Source organism: Urocitellus parryii, chromosome 2 (assembly GCF_045843805.1).
Source record: "Urocitellus parryii isolate mUroPar1 chromosome 2, mUroPar1.hap1, whole genome shotgun sequence".
NCBI classification, from domain to species: domain Eukaryota; kingdom Metazoa; phylum Chordata; class Mammalia; order Rodentia; family Sciuridae; genus Urocitellus; species Urocitellus parryii.
The window spans coordinates 84,315,654-84,339,803 of NC_135532.1; the positions used below are offsets into that span (position 1 = coordinate 84,315,654).

The following is a 24,150-nucleotide window of genomic DNA, read 5'->3' on the forward strand; positions in this document are numbered from 1 at the left end:
ATTGAAATGTAGAGAAAAATTGAAAAAAAGTATAAATAAATCCCCAGATTTATTTATCAATTTATTTATCAATTATTCACATTTTGCCCCCATTTTCATTGTTTCTTCACATACGTACACACATGCATACCACATATGCACACACACACACGCACACACACACACACACACATTTATTTCTGAAGCAGTTGAATGTGTGTTAACAGACACCATGCCCTTTATTGCCTAACACTTCAGTGCATAGTTACAAAGATCTTTTCTTTTGTAACCACAGTATAATGATCATCAGAAAATTTTAACGTATATACAATACATTGTCTAATCTGTATTAGTCCATATTTCAATATTGCCATCATTGTTCTAGTAGCGTCCTATTTACCAGTTTTTTTTTTTTCTTGTCCACAATCATTCCAGAGATCTAGTACAAGAAGTAGTTTGAGACATGTAAAGCAGTTTACCAAGAATCTCTTTCCTGGGCTGGATTGCCCCTTGTCATTATATTTAAACAGTGTTTCTCTTCTACTTTTTCTTCAACTTATTTTTTATGTTTTACTCTTCAAACAAACTAGAGGAGCAAATCATTGTATCTCAATTTAATTCCCATAGCAAGTGAAAGAGTATTAAAACAGACTTGAAAATGATGCATCTCCCTCAGTACTGAGTTAGTACTGTCCCACTGAATTCTCATTACATTAGTCCTCTTCTCTGCAATTTCACTTTCTTCAGTTGCACTTACCCACATTCAGCTACAATCTGAAAATATTAAACACAAAATTCCTGATATAAATTAGTCATAAGATTTTTCTTTCTTTTTTTCAATACCGGGGATTGAACCATGCATGCACTCATGCATGCTAGGCAAGCACTTCACCATTGAGCCATATCCCCAGTCCTTTTAGGGTCTTGCTGAATTGCCCATGCCTTGAACTTCCGATTTTCTTGCCTCCACCTCCTGAGTGGGTGGGATATAGACATGCACCATGGTTCCCAGCTAGTAATTCATAACTTTTATTGTGGCATATTTTTATAGTTGTTCTCTTTTATTATTTTTTGTTGACTTCTTATTATGCCTAATTCTAAATTAAATTTTATCACAGATTTGTATAAATAAGGAAAACCACAGTATATCTGGGTTTAGTATTCTGTGAGGTTTCAGGCATCCACTGGGGGTCTTGGAACTTATCCCCTGAGGAGAAGGACGGAGTGCCATATACCCGTGGTCCATTTAATTTTGTGGGTAGGATGATAAAGGCCACTCAGGGACAAAAGCTACTAGGATCAGATGGGTTTCAACTAAATTTTATATACTTTTTAGTGATGAGATAACTATAATTTATTTAAACTGTAGCAGAAAATGTATGCTATTATTAAGCCAGTATAATTTGAAGAAGAAAATTATGAGAAGGCCTCACTTATAAATAAACACAAAAATTCTAACTAAAATATCAGCTAATAGAGTTCAACAGTGTCTTAAAATAATAAAGTATTTGACCGAGTAGGACTAATTTCAGGAATACTAGAGGTTTGAAATTAAAAAATCTTTCTATTACTATGTCGACAAGGTGAAGAAAAACATCCCATCAGTAGATGCTACAAAAGCACTTGAAGCAATTCAGCTGCCATTCCTGAAATAGGAACTCTAAGTAAAATAGAAATAGAAAGAAGTCAGTTAACTATATTTCAGACTATTCACAAAAATAGTGAATAGTAGCATGCTTCCATAAATGATAAAATCCTAAAACTATTTCATTTTGAATAAGAAATTAGTCAAGATACCTGCCATCACTGTATAATTCAGCATTGTTCTGGGTTTTTCAGCAATTGTCAAGATTAAATGACTGTTACAAATATTGGAAACACAATGAATAATTTCTATGGTTATACAGTATGCATACAAAAACATGGGCATGTACATATGTTGCTATGTGACTGTTTATCTAGAAAACCCAAAAGATTACTAATAAAGAAATATTAGAATTATAAGAGAATTTGATAAGTTGACCAGAAAAATAATAAATATGTAAAAATCAATAACTTTTAAACATCCTAGCAGTTAGTATCATTATTTATTTATTTACTTGCTCTAGCAATCTAAAAATGCAAAGAGAATAGTAGTTTCTTTCAAAATTGCAGTAAGCTGGGATGTGACTCAGTAGTAGTGCATGTGCCTGGCATGTGTAAGGTCCTGGATTCACTCCCAGCACTGAAAAATTTTTTTTAAAGTTGCAATTAAAATTATACATTGCATAGGTATAATTTTATAGTACCTTTATGAAAAAAAAAGTCTTACTGAAGGATACAAAACAAAATTTCAACAAATGGAAGGCATGATATTTTTCTACATGAGAAGTCTTGGTATTATTAACGAGTAAAGTCTTCTAAAATTAACATGTAAATTTAAATTTATGTAATTCCAAAGAGAGAAGCTGCGTAAAACTATACATGATGTGATGGAATTAATGAGTATTTGAGAATACATATGCTAAGTTGGTTTAGAAAAGATCATAGAGTAGACTTATCTTTACTAATATCAGGATATACTCTAAAGTCAGCATAATCAAATCAATATGTTACTGGCACAGAATTATACAAAGAAGTCAGAGATTCTAGAACTGGATTCCAGGTTTATGTTGTAGAATTATAATACATGAGAAATTAATAAGCCTTAATGGTGATTTTTCAACTTAGGGGGAAAACTCTGGACTAATGTATTCCCACAACTTGTCCATTGTCTAGGGAAAAACTTCTATCTTATATCAAAAATTTCTATCTTATATCAAAGACTTATATGTGAAAAATAAAACTGTAAAAATCCAGAATTACATGTAAGCTCCAGGGAAGAGACACTTGTATAACACAGTTGGATACTCCAAAGTTATTCTCAACCATTTAAAAAGTAAAAGCTTTTTGTTATGCAAAAAACATTAAAATTAACAGACAAAAATACATTTAATTTTATAACATAGGTTTTAATATCTATTATACTCAAAGAATTCTTAGAAAAGGGCATAAGCCATGAATAGATAACAAAGGACCTGACTAGATGTTTTACAGAGTTGCAAGTCCAGATGACCAACAAATATATGAAAACGTGCTCCAAATAACTGATAGGGAAACGTAAATTTTTTAAAAGTAACAGTTAATATCTTTAAATTTTTGGACTGGAGAATATTAAAAGATTGACATAACTGTTGCTGATAGAAAAACAGAGAAAAGATTACTGCTATCCTTTGCAAGGGGAGACATAAGTGATTGGAACCTGTTTTGAAAGCAACCTAGCAACATCTCCTAAAATTAAAAATACATGTTTCCTTTTACTCAGAAGACTTACTTCTGGGACAGGAAAAGTGTATACTTTATCATATATGATAGAAGTTATTGCATAATAATTGTGGTAACAAAAAGCTGGAAGCAAAATGAATGACTGTCAGGGTGCAAATGGCTTAAAGAGTATGGTGCATCCACGCTCTGACTGATTATGTGAGCATTTAAAAGACGCGTTAGTGTCAAACCTGAGGAACTTTGGAGGGCTTTCCATGATGTTTAGCAATAAAAGTATGATGAAGAAAAATGTAGGCGGCATTCCCTTTTGTAAAACAAATCACAGTCTCCAACCAGTCTATGAACGTGAGTGCAGGGCATGCTAAGGAGGGTGAAAAATATGGTCAGGCCTACGGGCTTTGCCTAATGATGAAGTGGAGAGGACTCAGAGTGGATGGAAGGAGGAAATCAAGTGAAGAGGGAAAGAGAAAAGACTTGAATGTTGGCACAAGTAGGCGTCCATGCCAAACAGTGAGGTGAAGCTGTGTACTCAGAGTATGCAGAGCTTCTGAGATGTTTGATAGGCGCCTCTTCTTCTATCCATAACATAGACAGCTTTTCTTACTTGGAGGGAAGCAGGTACCACCCTCCTCAATATCCTCCTTGAAGACTTTATAGCACTTTGAAATCCCAGGCTGCTTTCCATCTGCTCTCTGCTGGAAGAGGAGAGCTGAGAGTTGGATGGGCCTTCCTCACTATATCTCTGATCGTTTGATCCTAACAGACTTGGGAAAGGCTTATTTCTCTAGCCACATGCCCAAGTCTCCAAATAACTGGTGTGAACTCAGAATTCTCTCCGAGATGTACATCTGATTCCCACAGGCCAAAAAGCCTGCCGGGTTGGTGGGCAGGGATTTGATCCACTTAGCTGCTAAGAGTGAGTGAGTCAGTGTTTTAGCCAGCTTTTCACCTCTGCGACCAAAAGACTTGACCAGAACAATTTTAGAAAAGGGGAAGTTTATTTGGGGGCTCGTAGTTTCAGAGGTCTTAGTCCATAGACGGCCAGTTCCTTTGCTCTGAACTCAAGGTATGGCAGAACATCCCCTTGAAAGAGTGTGGTGGAGGAAAGTGACTCAGGACATGGGACCAGCAGGGAGGGAGGGAGGGAGGGAGGGAGGTAGAGAGGGAGAGGTAGAGATCGAGATCCAGAAGGAGAAGGAGAAGGAGAAGGAGAAGGAGGGAGGGAGGGAGGGAGGGAGGGAGGGAGAGAGAGAGAGAGAGAGAGAGAGAGAGAGAGAGAGCGAGAGCACGCAGGAGCATGAGGCACTAGAGCAGCCACTAACCAGGAACAAAATAAATACCCCAGAGGTACATTCCCAGTGACCCACCTCCTCCAGCCACACCCTACCTACCTACAGTTACCAGCCAGTTAATCCCTATCAGGGATTAATGCACTCCTAACCCTGACATTTCACCTCTTAACTTTCTTGCATTATTTCACATGAGCTTTTGAGGGACACCTCACATTCAAACCATAACCATCAGTCTCTCTGAACTATGCCAGAACCAAAAAAGAGAATGACCCATGGGTGTTGGGAGCTGCCACCTAGGAGCTGAGCACCCTTAGCCTTGAGCAATGGAGGTGTGAGACTGGTTTCCAGGAGGAAGCAGGTGGATCTCTTCTGGGCTCAGCAGGGGAATGAAGCTCTGGGAGTGGGTGTCACCCAATGAGACTGGGCTACACTCCCCTGACACCCAATCCCTTGCCTCGTTTGGGTGGAACTTTCCTGATTGTCTTCCCTCAATAAATAGGGCTCTGGCATTCTCTCACCCTCTTTTGTCTGCCTCTCTTGCTTCCCTTGTGGGAGCCAGGGCCGAGGAGCCATTGCTGAACCCCCAAGAAAAAGGTATTTTCTCTGTCTCTGTGTGATTATTCAGTGCCAACCCAGTTCACCTGGAGTGAACCTGACTGATTTATTCATGTGTCATGGCACATGGGGCCACAGCATATCCCAGACTGAAATGACATGTTTCCTCCAGATCCCGTCTTCGGCACATGGCTTTACCTTTCCGCCACCTAGAGAGGTACAGATGTCAGGTCTTAGAAGGCACCACTGCCCTGGAACTCGGGGTCCCAGGAGACTAAACGGTCTCCTCCCATCCTTGTACTGTGCACTCAGCCAGCCATCATCCTATGTGTCTTACAAGTTCCCCTCAAATGTGCTCATGGATGCTTTGGAGCTCTGTAAGGAGAATTCTTCTCAAGGGAGTGCGTTTTGTAGCATCCATCTGTATCCCTGAATATCCTGCCAAATTCTGTAGGTCCAATATGGTGAAGGTCAGAGGCTCTGATGCGAGAATCAATTCCTGACTTTTCCTTCTCCTCCATTTTCCCCCTGCCCCCTCTCCATCTCCATGAGTAATTTTGCAGAGCGCTGCATGTGTGTGTGTGTGTGTGTGTGTGTGTGTGTGTGTGTGTGTATCCCTGCTGCCCTGGTCCTTACCTCTGTAGTAGCCAGAGTTGTGAGAAATCTGCTTCCTCTTCTTTCATGTGTTTCTAAATCTCTGTATTCCTAGAGTGGCACAGTATCTGGCCCACAGTTCATTCACAATACATATCTGTTGGATGAATAAATGTATGAAGTAGCTTGGGCTTCCTAAAATCTGAGGATAAAAGCAGGGTGGGAAATTTTAAAAGTGTGCACCAGCTCAGCACTAACAGAAAACATGACACTTCCTGGAGCTATGGTGTGATTCTCCATTGCTGTTCATTCTACAAAGAAGGGCTGTTGTTAACAAGATTTCTTGGCACATCCACTATTCATAATGCTGTTTTTACTGTTGAATGTATCCATTTTACACATATTAACAATAAAAAGTGGTCCTTTGTATGTTTTCTCTGTTTGGAGGGTGTCTGGGGAGTTGTGAATCATGGAGTCTCAGGTTTGGACTTGACTGGAAATTAAGTCATCATTCCAGAGAACTAGAACACTGCTCCTGTGTGAATGGATCGGAAGGGCAGCTCTTAATGGCTCATTGTCTTCACACAGATTTTCACCGCGTTGCCACCCTTTACCCTGGGAATCTTTGAGAGGTCTTGCAGTCAGGAGAGCATGCTCAGGTTTCCTCAGCTCTACAAAATCACCCAGAATGCTGAAGGCTTCAACACCAAGGTAAACGTTGCAATTACAGAGCTGTCCCCTCAGAAGAGTGTAGCAGAGTGCGGCCTGCCTTCTGAGGTTCAGCTCCAGCCGTCTTACATGTGACACTTGAGAGAGAACATGGGAGAAGCAGTGAGACTATGACCCACAGCCCTTCCATACAGCAAGCCCAGAGAACTCATGCCTTTCTGAGGTGCTTCCCATGTCCTACAGAGCTCTTCTTTAAGTTCCAGGAGGTCAACCCCATTTCCCTCCTCTCCACATAGGTCCCTAATATCAGTGGGGCCTTAGCACTCACGTTCCCCTTCCTTCAGGATAAGCCTGACGTTTTCAAGAGCCCTGGGGTACGGCTGACTGGGACCTTGCCTAGACATTGCCGGGTTTTTCATTTTAAAGAAAATACTTATTTAGCTAGAATGACTGGATACCAACTCATGGATCAAGTCAGTCATGAATTTTTGTTTGTGACTTTTGTATTTTGTTTGTTTGTTTTCTTCAGACTGTAGAAAAAGAAAGGATCTAGGCACAAATTGAATATCCCTTAAAATACCCCTGAAATTCTTGGGATCAGAAGTGTTTTCAACTTTGGTTTTTTGTCCTGTGGAATATTTGTATGTACCTAGTGACAGATCTTAAGGATGAGATCCAGGTCTAAGTGAACAATTCACTCATGTTTTATATAGACCTTATATACATAAACTGACAGTCATTTTATACAGTATTTTTAATAATTTGGGGCATGAAAACTGTTTCAGGGTGTGGAATTTTACACTGTGGCATCACATCAGGGCTCAAAAAGTTTCAGATTCAAGAATTTTGAATTTTTGATTTTGGATTTTTGGATTAGGGATGCTGGGCCTAGGTAGATCTATCCTCAGAAGACCCAAGCAGGATCTGGCTTGGGTATGATAGGGACCAAAAAATCTTGTATGTCAAGGAGAGCCTGTTGCAGAGCCTGCCATCACACCAAAGTGGGAGAGTGACTGAATGCTGCGTGCCCAAGGGGAAGGCACGTGCCTCACCTGGAGGAGGCAGGATGTGAGTACAGCTGCGTGGCCCCAGGCCTGTGCAGGACGGGATCAGGAAGCTGAAACCGCAGTCCCTTGCCCAATTCCGTGGCAGTACTGAGTGCTGGCTGTGGTTGCAATGTGCACAGATGGCACTGGGTCCTTGGTGGAAGGACTTGGTGAGCTCATTCTCCAAGCTCTGTGGTAGAACTGCCTCAGGAGGTCCTTCTTCTGAGCCAGATGTTACTCGTCGTTGGCCTTCACAGCTGCTTATGCTTAGGCCAGTTTAACAGGCATAGCCAAGGCTGGAAAAAAAAATTAAATGGGATCCTGTTAACTCTACTGTCTTCCATACTCAGGAGACTTGGGTGACTACTTTATCAGTCTTTGTTTACTATGATTCTATTTATGGGAAAATAAGACCTGTTTTCTCTGCATTTCTTACATAAATCAAATGTGTTTTTGATAGAGTTTGAATTAAAAAGCCTTTTAAGGTGGGAAGTGAATAGGGAATGAACCCACCTCCAAAATAGTGATACCGAGTATGCCCTGAGACATTGGCAGTCACCTTGCTTTGGAGTTTTTTGTTTGTTTGTTTGGTTCCTGGGTTTGGTTTTGCTTGGGTTTTAGTTTTGGTTTTGTTTGGTAGAGAGGTCAGGCAAAAAGTGAAACAAAAATGAATATTTAAAACGGGGAGGTATTTTTATATAACAATATTTTTCTTTATTTTTCTGTTGTCCCACCACTACTTAGGAGCGAACTATATGAGAATTCCCAGAACAACTTTAGACCTTTAAATACATTTAATCTGATTCTAGTTGTTCCGCCATCTCAGTAGTTTAGAATGAGACTTAAGGAGTTAGGAGTATAGCTCTATGGTGAAGCACCAGCACCAAAGTCTGAAATGCATTAATGAAACTCTAGTTTAGAATAAACTTCCTGTTCCTTCAGATAAAACAGAATTTTTTTAATGTGCATGTATTAGCCAAATCCCAAAACTGAAAGAAAAAATTAAATGGGAAGTATTGTAAGCAGAAAAACAAGAGAATGGCATGTGAGAATTTACAGGTAAAATGCTTTTTAATGGTTTCAAAAAGGAAAGATTCAATCTCTTATTAGCAATTTTGACCTAATGCCCTTTTTCCAGATGTTCCTAAAATGTTTGTCTTCAGATGCTAAAGAAAACTCACTGCAACTCACTTTTCAAACGTGGATGGATTGTGTATTGGTCTGTATATAGGTGGATATATCCTGTAGGTCTTTTTAGTAAAATAGTATTATGTGGAGAGAGTTCAGACATTTGCATGTTGATATGAGGAAATAGCTGTCTGGGGGGGCTTTTTAAAATTTGAGAGTAGTGTGCTCCTCCTGGAGCCTTCACAGCCTGAGAGCTGCACACAGAGGTTGAGAGTTCCGTCCACTCTGACTGTCTTGGTTTGTTTTTCTGCAGGTTTTCTGGGGTCACTGCATCAACGCCTTGGTCCACTCCCTCATCCTCTTCTGGTTTCCCATGAAAGCGCTGGAGCATGGTAACAGCTTTATGATTCAACTGTCAGCAAGTAGCTTTGCACCCCGTCTGCTGCCGGCATGTTCATGACTTTCTCCCTAGTTTTACACAATGAGATCACAAGAACACATTAGAGGAAAAAAAACCCATATATATATATAATTTATATTTATAAAATATATAATTTTAATATATATACATATATATGTGTATGTCTGTGTATATATGTATATATATATGTATATATATATATGTATATATGTATATATATGTATATATTTGAACAATAACTAGTACCAAGTAGAATTCTAACTTAAGAGGTTTTATCAGGTCAACTTTGAGACTCCATTTTTTTCTAGTTGACTGGATGGTTTAAATACTAGGAATTCTAAACTCAGTTTGTAATAACTATTTGAGTCTGACCTTGAAGAAGAATGCTATACTATCATGAAATCTCTTGCCCATATGTTTGAAATTCTGTTACTTTATTGAGCTTTCATTTTTCAAGCTTCTTATACCTCTTATACAGAATCACTCAAATCTTGTAAGAGTTTAGTCTTATTCCTCCACCTTATGAAGCTATACTTTGAGAATGAATTCTCCAGATTGGTTTTAGTTCTTTGCCACAGCTAGAAGAGGATGAGTGAGAACTGTGACAGCCTCCGTGTTTATTCATACTTCTTAATGCCTCCAAAATGTGGCCTCCACATCAAGAGGTGGATTGAGTCTCAGAAAATAAAAATGTATCATAAGAACACTGCTCTTTCATCCCTCTCAAATAATAATAATCCTCCTGGGAAAAATTACTCCAAACCTTGACTAGACAAGGCCTTTGATTGTTCAAAGAAGCAAAGAATATAAAGTTTCCAAGCGTCTTTGTTGCTGTGTCAGTGTGTTTTATGCTTCAAACAGAAATGATTCATCTTCACTGATATTCTTTAACCTATTAAATTCTGACAGAGAAAATGCATGCACAGAAATTTATTATGCCCTCTGACCTGTTCTTTCAATTTCATCAGAACTCCTTTTCTGTCCAGGGACCTTCAGTCTTTAGATCAGGAAATAGAATTTTCTGCTTCTACACCTTCCCCGCAAAAGAACATCTTAGTGAATTCAATGTCTTTTACTTCTCAGGCTTTTCTGGGCTTCATCTTTACTCAGTGTTTTGTTTTAAAATGGTTTTAGCAGTAAGGGTTTGCCAGTAGAAGAGCATTAGGTGTGATTTTGTTCCCAAAGCTGTGACATTTTGGTGGTAGAAGTAGAAGCAGCCATTGTCATACCACGATGGACCAGTGAACATTTTAGCAATTGTCCTTTTGTACCTGATCCCAGACTCATAGGAAGAGAGAGCAGATAGTATGGATTGGCCTCAGTGCTGTCTCCAGACCCTTTGTTCTGAACTGGACACTGGAACTGTTTCCAGAAGTGTTTGCCTTTGGACTGTAAACCAGTTTTATAAGACATTTATGGCCTGCTTTGACAGGAATTAATGTAGCTGCTCAAATCATCAAGTGAATTTTAAGTTAGGTTCTGCCTCCCTTAACTATTTCTCCCAAATCTTTCTATTGGCCTAACAGCCACACAAGAGAATTTTTTTCTGTTTTAATTATTGTTACCATCATCATCATCAATGTCACTATTTTATTGTATTTACTGGTCCTTCAGCATAGGGTTTTCTTTTAGCCGTGCTTTAAACAACAGGTAAATAAAAATGTTTAAGGTGAAATAAACTAAAAGTATTAAGTTAATTGTCATAGAAGGCCATTTTTGTTCTTGCCATTAGTTGACCCTCTCGGACAAATTGAATGAATATTTTAGAATTCATTTCTATCTTCCCTCTATTAGTACAAAATAAAAGCATTACATTATTACTTACAGACTGTGTTCATTCATGTAATATTTATGTCTAAAACACTGCAGTGGATTTCAAGATGGTCGGTGAATGTATCAGTGTTGATCTTATTAGTTTGTAGTCTGGTAAAGGAGATTAGATTTGCACATCGATGACGCTAGTACAATAGCTGTCTCAAGGAAAATGCAGATGAAGTGTGATTAGCTACCAGAAGGTTGGGAGATGCCTTTCATTTGGTATTTTTTAATAGCTTCTTAGAGGAGGAAACATCTAGGTTTAGCTGTGAAGTCTACATGGGATTCAGATGTGTAGGACTGGCAGGAAGAGTCAAACTAGGAAAATGGACTGAATGTTTTTCTCTCCCCCTAAACCTTACAGTGAAATCTCACCTCCAAGGTGATGATATTAGGCGGTGAGGCCTTTGGGGTGATTAGGTCAAGAGGGTGGCACCCACTGAATGGGATTAGTTCCCTTATATATTAATGCTCCAAGAGTCACTTTACTCTTGAGCTAATGAGAACATAGCAAGAAGGTGCCCTCTAAAATGAATAGGCCCCCACCTCAGACAGAGAAATTGCCAGTACCTTGATCTTGGACTTTCCAACCTCCAGAACTATGAGACATAATTTTCTATTGGTTATAAGCTACCAGTCTATGTTTTTTGTTATAACAACCTGAACAGACTAAGACAACGCCTCTCCACATTTCCCTACCCTTGTGGCAACTGTAAATCAAAACAAGTCTGTATGCATTTCCACCATCCCCTGTGTAGTGGGTGGGAGCTGTGTATGTCTACAGCATAAAGGGGGAAGAGGATGGTAACTGCAGAGTTACATGATGGGATCTGAAGTTACATGAAGGGTAAGACTGCTCTGTAAAGAAAAATATAGAATTTGCAAGATCATAGGTTGTTGAGAATTACGGCAGTGGAGGGGGGTGTGAGTCGGTGGTGGAAATCAAGGAAGATTGCAAGTTTGAGAGGATGATTGGATTACTTGTTTATGTGTGCTGATTTACTGTCCTGAATACAAGTGAGTTCTTATTACACTCTTAATTGCCATTTAGAAAGCTATCCACTCTACTCCCAAGAGGCATAGGATAGGAACATGGCACCAATTTGAGGCAAATGGGGATAATTTTCAAAGCAGAGGGACCCTGGTACAACAAAAGAGAACCTCTAAGCCTCCCTCCACTGCCCCAGTGGTTTCTGAAGCCATCCCTTTCCCACCTGTTGACACCCACCACCATGAAGGAGGTATGCTCAACCCGGGGCCGAGTCCCTGATCTAGCTCCACATCATCATGTGACATTAGGCGTATTTTGTCACAAAGACAGTGAGTTTTACTGTAAGATTCCCCGTCCACCACGAATGGAGAGAGGCTTAGGTACCAATCAGTGCTGTTCACTTTGTTCAAGGTCATATGATTATCACTCAGAAATAAATATTCTTGGAAAGGTGTGCCTGGTTTTTTTCTCCCTAGAATGCTTCCCAGAATTTTTGCTTCACTTATTTTTGCATGGTTTTGGATAGACTTTTCAAAGCACTCTTTTGCTAATGGAGTTTGTGATGATTCATTTCAAGTTTCAAAATAAATTTTTCCACTCCAGCAGTTCAGTAAATCAGATTTCTCCCAACCATCACAACCTTATGCTCAAGCCACGGGCTGCCTGCAGCCCCATCCCCTTCTGTCTAAAAAGTGGCATTAGGTGAAGACCATGCATCTCACCTTCACAGACCCCCAGATTCATCAGGGGTCTTAGAGCCAGGCCACTCTTGGATTTCCCATTGGCATTTCCTGTCTGCATAGTTGAGCAACCTTCCTTGTAGTGGAATGTGATTATTGGCAAAAGAACGTAAAATCAATTTGGATTTGAAAAAAGAAATTTTCACATTTTTCCTGATGAAATTTGCAAGGGAGGTGATGGAAAAGAGAATGTACTTACCGGCTTTTAAAAAAAACTGATTTTGATCGATTCCTTAAAGTTCAGTTCACAAATCCCTTGCATTTTAAGAAGGTGTGTCTCATGGATATTTATAGGTTGGCTTGATTACTAATTAAGCAACAGCATCTTTCAACATTTTTAAAGAAGGCAATTTTATACTTTTTAATAAATGGGCTGCTATAAGATCAGATGTGTCTTAAATAATAAAAAAGTAATAGTGCCCATGTCTAAAATAAAACTCAGCATACCTCTTTGCCCATGGCATTGTTCAGTCGTATTAGCTTAAAGCATGTATGAGCTGTAAACTTGGGTGTTTTGTATCTCGTTGATCCTGATGACTTGAATTGTTGTCGAAATTCAGTTAAATTAGGGCAAGAACATAAAAAGTGTACATAACAGATGAATTCCCTGCCCTCATGGAACTTACATCTAGAGAAGGCAGACTTGAATGAGAACTGTTACCAAAGGGTCCTTTGTATCCCAAGGAAACTTGAACTGAGCTGGACTTTGAGGACTGCTTCTCAGAGGATGTGGCAACAGATGAGTAGGAAGGAATGAGAAAAAAGTAAACAGGAAGGTGCCTCAGCCTTGGGAATAGTGCAGGGGGGAGTGGCTCTGGATCAAGGAAAGCACAGGTGGGTGGGGGTTGAGGGTGGGACTGTGAAACAAATTGCTTTGAGATGATGAGGATGGAAGGAGAAATGTCAGACTTCTCTGGACCTTCGAGAATATGGAGGCTTTTAGAGTGTAAGTGTCAGGGATGCCATGGACAGGTTTAGCAGGGAGCCATAGGATCTGATTTTTTTTGATGTAACTACACTGGCAAGGATAATTACTGGAGTCCATTTGGTTGGCCATTGCACAATCTTGGGTAGTAATAAATGTAGCAGAACGGAGTAGGCGGATTGGAGGTAGAACTGGAAAGATCCAGAATTGCCCTAGTGAATGTTTTCCATCTCTACCAGATTCTACTATGTCTTAAACCTGCAGGAAAATGTGCTATTGCAGCCACAAAGGCCAACAAAATACTAAGTCGGGTTCCTGAAGCAATGCACTGACATTTGTTCCCCTGTAAAAGTCACTGCCAATACTGTGTGCAGTTTAGAAAAGGTCTAAAATGAATGAAAAATTGAAAGGCAGACATTTGAGTGTTTAATGGGACAGAAAAGGGGAGCAGTAAGTCACTGTGGCCTCTGACATCTGGGAACACCTGCTGAGAGAACAGGGTGGTGGAGGGTCATAAAATCCTGAGGCATGTAAATTCAATAAATGGAACTAAGAACTAGAAAGAATATTCTAGAAGACTTAGATTTACACAAAGTACAACTTTTAAATCTAAGTAGCTTATTCATTTACTAACCCAGTCATAACACATTTAAAATATAACTAGGTCTCCAAATTGAAATCCAAATTTTTTTCCTCCATTTGAACTGCCACAGTAAAGCCCCCCACATCAGAGCCTACCTTTGTACATAATGTCAGTATTCCACCTCACACAGCCAGAAATAGAAGTGGGTTGGAAGGGCCTTTGTTTTCACTCAGCTGAATATTTCTTGTGTTTCAGTATCTCTCAATAAACTTTCTGTTACATGTACAAACACATGGGTTTGGTGTAATAGTTTTAGGAACATGAACCAGAGTTCCCAGATAGGACCCTTGTAGATTTAGCAAAAAGTAGAACTGGAGTATATTAGCTACCATGGGAATAGCTACTGCAACAGCAGTCCCCACATCTCAGGGACTTGGCCCAGTGAGGGGTTCTCACCCCTGTCACTCTCCACTGGAGGAACGCATTGTTTACAGGCACACTGACTACATTTTTCTGTATGCTTTGTGCTCTGGCATTTGGGGGCCTAGATTCAGGAGAAACTTTTTCTCCCAGAGCTAGCTGTTTCTTAAAATGACAAATGACTCCCCTGGAAGCATGTCTTTGGTTACATAAATCAGCCTGAGATTGAGCCTAGTGCCTCTGCATGCAAAGCAAGTAGTTTCTCTGAATAACCAACTTGAACTCTATTTTAGTACTTTTATTTATTTATTTTTAACTCTTTTTTTTTTTTTAAATTTAGTGACAGAGTCTCACTAAATTGTGGAAACTGGCCTCAAACTTGTGATCCTTCTGATTCAGCTTCCCAAGTAACTCAGATTGCAGGTGTGCACCACTGCACCTGGCCAGCCATCTTTTTTTATCAAACTCTAACATAGCATATCTATATTCCTCTGTCATAAATCACCTCAGGATCAATGTGCCACAACTAGAAACCATTCCTATGGCTCAGAGCCTGCTGAAATTATTTAGGTAACCAATCCTAAACGTATTTCAGTGTGCCTACCCTTCCCGACCATCGCTTTCATCAAGAACCCCAGTAAAGGTTCTGGTCTATGCCTAGTCCTCCCCTCCTCCTGCCTCCTGACCAGACTGAGGTGGGAGATTTCCTACATGGCCCTGCATGGCATATCTGGCCTCCTGTTTCTAGTCATATGGAAGTTTTAAAATTTGCCTTTTTCTCTCTGAAGGTTTAATACTTGTAGTTTATCAAATGGACAACAGGAAAGAGAACATGCACATTTTATTTTGTACCTAAGCTTGGGAGACACACACACACACACACACACACACACACACACACACACACACACATTCAGTATGGAACTCAAAGAGGGGCAAGATGACTGAACCTCACTTGGAGTTTGGCAGGGGGCTGGGGGCTCTTCACAGGAAGCCAGATCTTTGCTAGGCAAATAGTAGGATAGCATGTAAAAAAGCATTGTCTGCATCTGCTGCTCACTTACTGATATAAATTTAAATTTCTTTTTACACAATGGCTTCTCAGAGCCATTCCTGTGTTTATAGAGGTCTTTAGTTTCTCTGAATAGCCAACTGTAATATAGTGAAAAAAAATGTATTTCGGGTGGGATATTTCACTCTCCCACAGAGCAATCTGTGATTATGAATGTCTTCCTTCATCACAGTTGTTCCTCTGTCCTCAGGTCCTAGCACACCTGGCTAGAAAACAACCCGGTCCCGTTTTATACAACGTTCTCTACTTAGTGACTGGCCCCTGATTTCACCCTCAACTTCAACACTGGAAAGGGAGAGAGAAGCAAGGTCACTTAGGCTGGTCTGTCTCTGGCAGGAAGGGAGCCATCACCCTGCTCACATCTGATTGGCAAGGACTAGTCACGGGACCCCACCCAGGTGGAGGAGACGGGGGAGTATCACGTAGCCATTGACCCAGGAGTAAGAAACATGTTTGTGGTCTCACTAGGTGACTGGCGTTGGCAACTAAGTATATTCTCCCTCATTTTCACTTCCTTTTTAAACTCTATTTTTAGTAAACAAAAGTGAAAAAAGAGATTGATACTTGAGTTTCACATCCTTAACTTCATCCAGCTGAAATGGCAATAAAGAGGAGAAAATCCAGCAAAGGCTTATATAACCAGGAACTTAACCCAACACTGGTCTTGAATGTAATTGTAATCGCTAACACTTGTGTAAACCCTCCATTTTATGAGCACTCTCCAAGATTTTATGCCACTCTTTGCAAAGAAAGGAAAAGAAATGTTCTCTTCATGAATACATAGTGTTGGGAGAAGAAATCATAGTGTTAATCAGAGTACAGACGTGTAAACAGGTTAAGTTCTCAAAGTTTATTTTTCAATGAAATCATAACTGAAACTTGGACTACGTCTTCACCCTTGATGTAAGTCTAGCAAGGGGCAGTTGGTTCTGTACCTCCTCTGCGCCTCCGCTGTCCTAAGAGACCCACAGAGGTAGGGGAGCAGAGGCCCTGTTAGTATTCTGGAATCTGAGCTGCTCTGAAATTGTACAGCTGAAAGTTTCTTGAAGCGAAAGGATGAGGGAGGGAAGCAGAATCTTGGCATCTGACCCCTGACCAAAATGTCTTGGCAAAAGCTTTGATGTCAAAGGGAATATTGCCACATCCTCCTGAATTCTCCCTACTGCGTCCCATGGCACCCAGATGCCTGCCCTTGTCAATTCAGCTGTCGCCTGACTCTTACTCCATCAAAACTGCACATATGAATTCCCTCCGTCTGTTTTTGTGATTATTAGACCTTGTCTTTTCTGACCCTACAGAACTGTGTTAGAACTTTGTCTTCACATTTTGTCTCTTGTCAGAGCCATTCCTGAATGTGTTCTGTGGTTTTGCTGGGCCATGATGTCATGGTTTTAATGAGCATTTAATTGAAATGGCATCTTTATCAAATGTCATCAACCTAGGCCTTTGGTATATCCTGAAATAAGTTCCTTGATCGTTCTGTTTAGAAAATGAGACATAACTTTTCTTACAAATTGTGGTTTTTTCCCACAAGTATTTTCAAAGTGGTTTTTGCATGCAACATTTTTGGGGCTGTTCCTACTAATGTGGAGGGCCTGTGTGGTTTTGGTCCCAATTGTTCACAACTGTCTGTTTTAGGGACTGTGTTTCCAGACCTCATTTGTCTAATCCTACATTATGTCAGTCCCCAAATTCAACCAAAAATTGCAAATAATTTAAGTCTGGAAGAACAGATTCAACCATTGCCTTGGGTCAGTGCGTCCTGAAGTTACAAGACCCTGTTTGTCTCTAGGAGAATCTTCTGCTCTTCAGGACAGTGTTTTCACCTTTCTCGTTTTTTCATGTAAGTAATAGGCACCATTGCATGGCTAGATTTCATCACATGTAATCCTAAAATATTCTAAATGTGGACTCTGGATTTTATCAGGCCAAGTAGATGGGGAATGGGTCCTTCTCTTTTTCTTGGCCCCAGGAAATCATCCCCTAGAATTCTGGCACAGGCCATGCCCTTCTTCTCAGCTCAGCCTTCCTCTGTAGGTGGATCTGACCCTAGATTTGCAGAATTTGCACTGATCCCAGGCAGGTTCAGTGAAGTGCCAGCTGTTTGGAGGCAGTGGGCAGGTTCATGCTTCTCACCTTTCCCCTGGCTCTTTTAAGCCATTGTGTACTAATGATGGGTTTCTGTTTGGAAGAGCTCAGCTCTGTGCTGGTTAGGACAGGAACACAAAGGTTGAGCAAGATCACATGGTTCCACGTGCACTTTGGATGGATCTCTTTCATAGGGTCCTTTTCAGAGCCTTCCCTTTCTTGACCCCTGCTGACCTCCCTCTCTGGCCCTTCCCCCACATCGCCAGCTGGCCATTCAGCCCTGTGTCCACCTCCCTGCCTGCACATAGCAAATATCCCTTTTGCCAGAAATATCCTTTACCCTCTCACTGCTCCCACACCCCCAAAGATCCATGTATCCCACCTCCTCCTGCTTTCTCTGGAAAGGTGTCCTTACCATGGTTGACACAGATGGAGGAGAAATGATGTCCTCAAGGCCAACTTTGGAGAATCCAACTAGTCACCTAAGTTTGGCAGATTTTCCCCCTTTCCAAGAAAAAAAATCACTTGAGAATTTCAATATCTGACTAAAATAAGGTCAGCAAAATGACAAGGAAGATGTTTTCCTGAGAGGATTGGTAGATTGGAGCAGTGCTGTGAAGCCAAGTGGAAAGAAATATTTTGTCAGGAATCTGCATCAGAAATAAACTGGACAATGGAATTAGACTTTTTTTGGTCTTAATGAATTGTCACCAAGCCATGAATCCATTCATCCACCAAAGCTTTCTTAGGACTTCTGTTTCTCAGGAGTAGCTTTTCACAAGGAATGGCATCTACAGGCGTTTGTCTCTAAAATGGTTGAAATGGAACTATGCATTCCATGAGGATTTTCCCAAGGAGGTAGGTGTTCAGGGCGACGGCTATGGCTTCCTTAGCCGATGCTGTCATTTCAGAGATACTTGGCGAGTCCCTGACTCTCGAGTTGGTTTGGGAGCTTTTTCCTCCAAGGGAGTCAATTATTTCCAGATGGCATTAGTTTTGACTGGGGAAAGAGATACTCTTTCCTAGGCTGAAAACGAAAATGCAGTGTCGAATTATCCCACCAAAATGATGAGCTGGAATATCAAATATATCCTATCTTCACTAACAGTTGATGCTCAGATGACCTCAAGTGTAAACATTTTATCGAATTCCACTAGCGTTCACTCATGACCGTTTAGAAATGAATGCCGTGGAAATGCTGGGTGCTCCATGGCAAACTGTCCCTCCGTTTTCCCATCTATTTTCTGTTTGGGCTGGATTGCCAGTGTCCTGTCCGTGTCTTCAGGATCCCTTTCTGTGGAGGCGCTGACTCTATAGGTCAGTGTTCAGCTCCAAGATAATCACGGAGCTTGTCCCCTTGTGAAGGCCTCGCAGCTTTGTGAGTTCTTAGAGTGAAAGCTCTGTGCATATTCCACTTCCTCTTTTTTCTTTCCTCTAATGCAGTGGCTCCCAACCATGGAAGAATTTGTCCCAGGGGATATTTGGCAATATTTGGGTATAGTTTAGATTGTCACAGACCAGGGGCATCTAGTGAGTCTCAGAGGCCAGGGATGCTGCCAGACATCCTAACATGCACAGGGTGGCTCCCTGCCTCCACCCCACACCAGAGAATTATCTGGCAAACGCACAGAGAGGAGGGGGTAGATCTGAGTGTGGAGTGGTCATTGATGGAGATTGGGAGGTAAGGGTCGGATTTGATTGGTGCATGCAGTCAGCGTGTGTTCAGGTATCATGCCGAACCCCATTGATGAATACAATTAGTACATGTTGATTGGGGATAAAATAAAACGTTAAAGGAAAAAAATTTTTTAGAAAGATTTATCTGGCAAATGTTAATAGTGCCAAGATCAAAAAACTCTTGGCTAAGGAAATACTCCACACTAACTCAGAAGAAAGTCTGGTCTCAAGAGGTTACTGCTGTCCCCTGAATTGTCCACTGTTTATGTTTCTTTACATAGTAAGAATTTCTGTCAACATGAATCTAATTTTGTGTCCACCTTGGTTCTTCTAGAAATTACCTTCACATCGGGTGTTGGCCTCCTTCTCTTCCTTTCTTCCCTCTTCAGAAAGATCTCACTAAGTTGCCCAAGCTGTTCTTGAATTCCTGGGCTCAAGAGATCCTCCTGCCTCAGCTTCCCTAGTAGCTGGCTCTACAGGCACACCACACACCCAGCTAGGTGTTGGTATTTCAAATTAGTGACTCTTGGTCTAATTGTTTTTCTCCTTGAAGTTGTCTCCTGTCATTTTGGGGGGTCCAGTTTTCTAACTCAGTTAATGAAAACAAACTCTTGTTGACAGCAATTAGATTCTCACCAAACCATGTAACCCTGGGCATGTTTTTTCACTTCCTTTTGTTGCACTACATTCCTTATATGAAGTTCACAGATCATTATGATATTTTCTCCAGTCCTTGAAGTACTGAAGAAGCAATATTGCAAAGCACTTAGAACTGTACCTGTTATATAGTTAATGCTTGCAGAAAATGTTTTCCAAATAGACTTTTTTTCATATACCACTTTAATGTTCATATATACGCATCTCCACAAAATATAAAACATGCTAAATATGGAACACATTCTAAGCCCTCTATATTAGACAAATGTCTTATATGTTTATTTACTTATTTATTTAGTCCATGATTCTACTAATATAGGAAATATTGGTATTAAGGGGAAATTCAGGGTTGGAGGTATAGCTTAGTGGTAAAGCACTTGCCTAGCATGCACAAGGCCATGGTTTCTGTCCTCAGTATCACAAAAAAAAAAAAAAAAAGGAAGAAAGGAAGGGAGGGAGGGAAGAAATTTAAAACAATTTCAATTCATAAGTGCAAACTTTGATTTGCAGCTCAGTCTCCCACCGCTTCTCACTCTCCCGTCTGATCAGAGTTCTCTCTAGGCTCCGTAGGGCTTGTGCAGGAAGAGTGTCAAGGCACACAGATCCTTGTTCTTCTCAGTTAACAGGGCCCCACTCTCCGTTTATGGGCACACAGTGTGGGATTAACGCTAGGAAATATATCCTAAGTCAGATGAGGAGAAGGAGGATCTGAGAGTCTCATGTTCCTGCCACTAAATGTATGGGGCTGATTTGGCAGCTAAGAACATCTTGGAATTTCCTATTTGAAAGGAACCTTGGACATAGTTCAGTCATCATCATTGTTTGCTTCTCTGTTTTATAGTTGAAAATCTTGGGACTTAGAATCTAAAATTTAAAAAAAGAAAAAATACACTAAATAACAACAGAGCTGGGATAAGAGAGAAGGGCTGAACAGAGTCTTCTAATTCTCATTACTGGGATTGTTTCCACTAACCCCAGTTTCTTCTCTCCACCTCATTTTCCTAAATTTCCTTTTTCTTCTCTTGCAATACAGCCATGCTTCATTGTTAGCTGTTCTTCCTGTCATAAGCTGGAAATTTTAAACACTTGGTACCAAGTCCTTACATGCTTTTTTTTTTTTTTTGAACCATTGCTGCTGTGTTAATACAACTAGAACCAGTGTTCTCCATCTCAAGTTAATGATTCTACGGTTGACCTCAGGGCTCAGGCCAAAAATCTGGATATCACCCTTGATTCCTCACATTCTTTTCTACCCTACATCCAAATCATGAGCAAATACTATCATTTATAACTTTACAGTATAACAATTTCTATCATTCCTTGTCACCTTGGACATAGCCACTCCAACCCTGCATTGTCCAGTAGAACTTCCAACCTCAATGAAAATTCAATGTTTTATACCTGTGCCATCTGAACTTCATGTGGCTATTGAGTGTTTGAAATGTGGCTAGTATGACTGAGGAACCAAATTTTGTATGATATTTTATTAAGATATAATTTATATCTATGCAAAGAGAATAATTTTCTTGTTTTTTGTTTTTTTTAATATTTATTTATTTTTTTAGTTGTAGTTGCATACAATACCTTTTTTATATGTGGTGTTGAGGATCGAACCCAGAGTGTTGCACATGCTAGCTGAGCACTCTACCGCTGAGCCACAACCCCAGCCCCGTCTGGTTTTTAATATATTCAGCATTGTGCAACCATCATCTTAACTAGCCACATGTTCATTGCCTCCAAAAGCTGTCATTCTGTATTTTCCCAAACACATCCAGCTCACTGGTTTGCATTCTGTCTCTGACGATATGCCTGTTCTGGAATTCTGTATGAATAGAATCATATAACATATGGCCTTTTGTTTTTGGCTTCTTTCACATAGCATAAGTTTTTCAAGACTTCTCCATGTTGTAGCATGTGTCAGTACTTCATTATTTTTTATTGTTTAATAACATTCTATTGTACTGATACACCATTCACCAATTGATGGAGATTTATTTGCTCATCCACTGGTTGATGGACATTTGGGTTATGAATAGGCCCTTGTGAATAATGAATAATGCTTTTCATTATTTTGGGCTGTGATGAGTAATTATGAATAATACTGCTATGGACACTCGTGTTCAAGTTTTTGTGTGTTTCATTTATATGTTTTCTTACTTCCTGGCTATGTACCTAGGACTAGAATTACTGGAACATGTAATAAATATGCATCATTTTTTTGATGGGGCCAATTGATTTTTATTGCCATTAAATTCCACGTTAGAAGGTGCATGTGCATGAAGTTTCGTATTTTAAAAGAGGTAGAGGTAGATGCATCTTGGACCTGTCTGAAGTCTTCATTTTTAGAGGTAAAAAAACACATATTCTAAGCAAAATTGTAATATGTATCATCTTTTGAGGAATTGCCCTTCAGTTTTCCAAAGTGTCTGCACAATTTTGATTTCCCACCTGCAGCATATAGATGATTTAATTTCTCCACCCCCTCACCAACCCTTGTTACTGTCTTTTATGTGACAGACATCTAGGTGGGTGTTAAGTGATATTTCATTGTTGTTTTAATGGTTTCCTTGATGCCTAATGATGTTGAGCTTCTCTTCATGCATTTACTAGCCATTTGTAGGCCTTCTTTGCAAAAATGTCTATTCAGGTCCTTGGCCCATTTTTAAATTGAACTGATTTTTCTTTCGTCTCTTTATTGTTGAGTTGTAAGAGTTCTTTCTATATCTTGGATATAAGTTCCTTATCAGATGGATAATTTGTAAATATTTTCTTCCATGCTTCCAGTTTTTCCACTTTCTTGCTGGTACCATTTGAAGCATGGAAGTTTCTGATTTTGATCAAGTCTGTTTCATCTACTGTTCACTTTTGTCACAGTGCTTTTGATGTCACGTCTTAGAAATCACAGCCAAATCTGAGGCCAGATTTTCTGCTTTGTTTTATCCTAAGAGTTGTGTAGTTTGGTTCTATGATCCATTTTTTGTTTATTTTCTACCATGATTTTTAAAATATATATACTGGACTTTGCCGTTTCAAGTGTACAATTCAGAGGCATGAATTACATTGAGCATGTTGTGCAACATCATCAAACTGTAACTGTCCTCATTAAGCAATAACTCCTCATTCTCCCCCTCCTCTCTGGCCCTTGGGAGGAACTGATTTTTTAATTGTATTTTATTTGAATGAGTTTAAAGGTAAATGACTAAATGCAGCTAGTAGCTACCATATAGGGCTGCTCTAACGTCCCCCGCTGGATGGGTGCCTACCATTGTTGCCGGCTGGCACTGTGTTTATTATTGCACTCTTGGTCACCATGCTCTATTGTTCTGTAAAAACTGCATCATTCCCTTAAGAGCCTAGCTCACACCTCTGTATTCCCAGCTCAGAATCCTCCTCTGAGCTGGGAATGGTGTCCTGTCACCATGTACGCAGAAGCCCAGACACTTCACCATGCCTGTGTTGATATGTTCCTCAGCCTGATTATATACTCTTTTTCCTTCTTTCTGTGTCTCTTGCCAGACTGGTCTCCATTTTGGTCTCTGAGCTCATCAAGGGCTGTCTGTGTTCAGACTCTTAGCAATTTGTCTTCTGTCTGCATGGAACTCTCTTCTCTCAAAAGTCATTAACTCCCTCCCTCATGCCATTCTTGATGGTCATTTAACTTCCTTACAGCATTTTAATCTGCTTGGATGTTACCTCCCAATCTAAAATAGCCTCCCCCATCACTCTGTGTTCTATTACTCTGCCTTATGTTTCCTCATAGCACTTATTACACACAATAGTGTATGGTGTATCTATTTGTTTATCTATTTATGTCCTGTCTCCTTCATTATAATGTGAGCTCCATGAAGACAGGGACCTTCTCTCCCCAATTAGACTTAAAGTAAAACTTTGTTGAGAACATAAAATAATAAGGTTACTACTATTTTCAAAACTATAATCTCTGTTAGAATCAAAGAAATGATCCTCTGCCTAATCTCAAGTGTTTTGTTATTGAGGTATACCTTTAAAAGTATTTATTGCACTTTAGCCCTGTGTGGTGGCAAGCTCCTGTAATCACAACACACCAGAGGCTGAGGTAGGACAATCCCTGGGTCCAGGAGGTTGAGACCAGCCTGGGCAACATAGTGAGAACCTGACTCAACAAACAAACAAAATGTTTTTGCACTTATTATTGAAACAATCTTAGAGCCAGTTA

The 24,150-nt window shown here is 40.1% G+C and overlaps 1 protein-coding gene across 2 annotated transcripts in view; it reads left to right on the forward strand.

Moving 5' to 3' along the window:
• The window catches only part of LOC113199601 (phospholipid-transporting ATPase IB), a 630,500-nt gene that overhangs the window by 464,273 nt on the left and 142,077 nt on the right, over positions 1-24,150 (forward strand). For both annotated transcript variants that reach the window (XM_077793137.1, XM_077793139.1), the window contains 2 exons: positions 6,312-6,434; positions 8,880-8,958. In XM_077793137.1, coding sequence (XP_077649263.1) covers positions 6,312-6,434; positions 8,880-8,958 — 202 coding nt within the window. The remainder of the gene's footprint in view (positions 1-6,311; positions 6,435-8,879; positions 8,959-24,150) is intronic.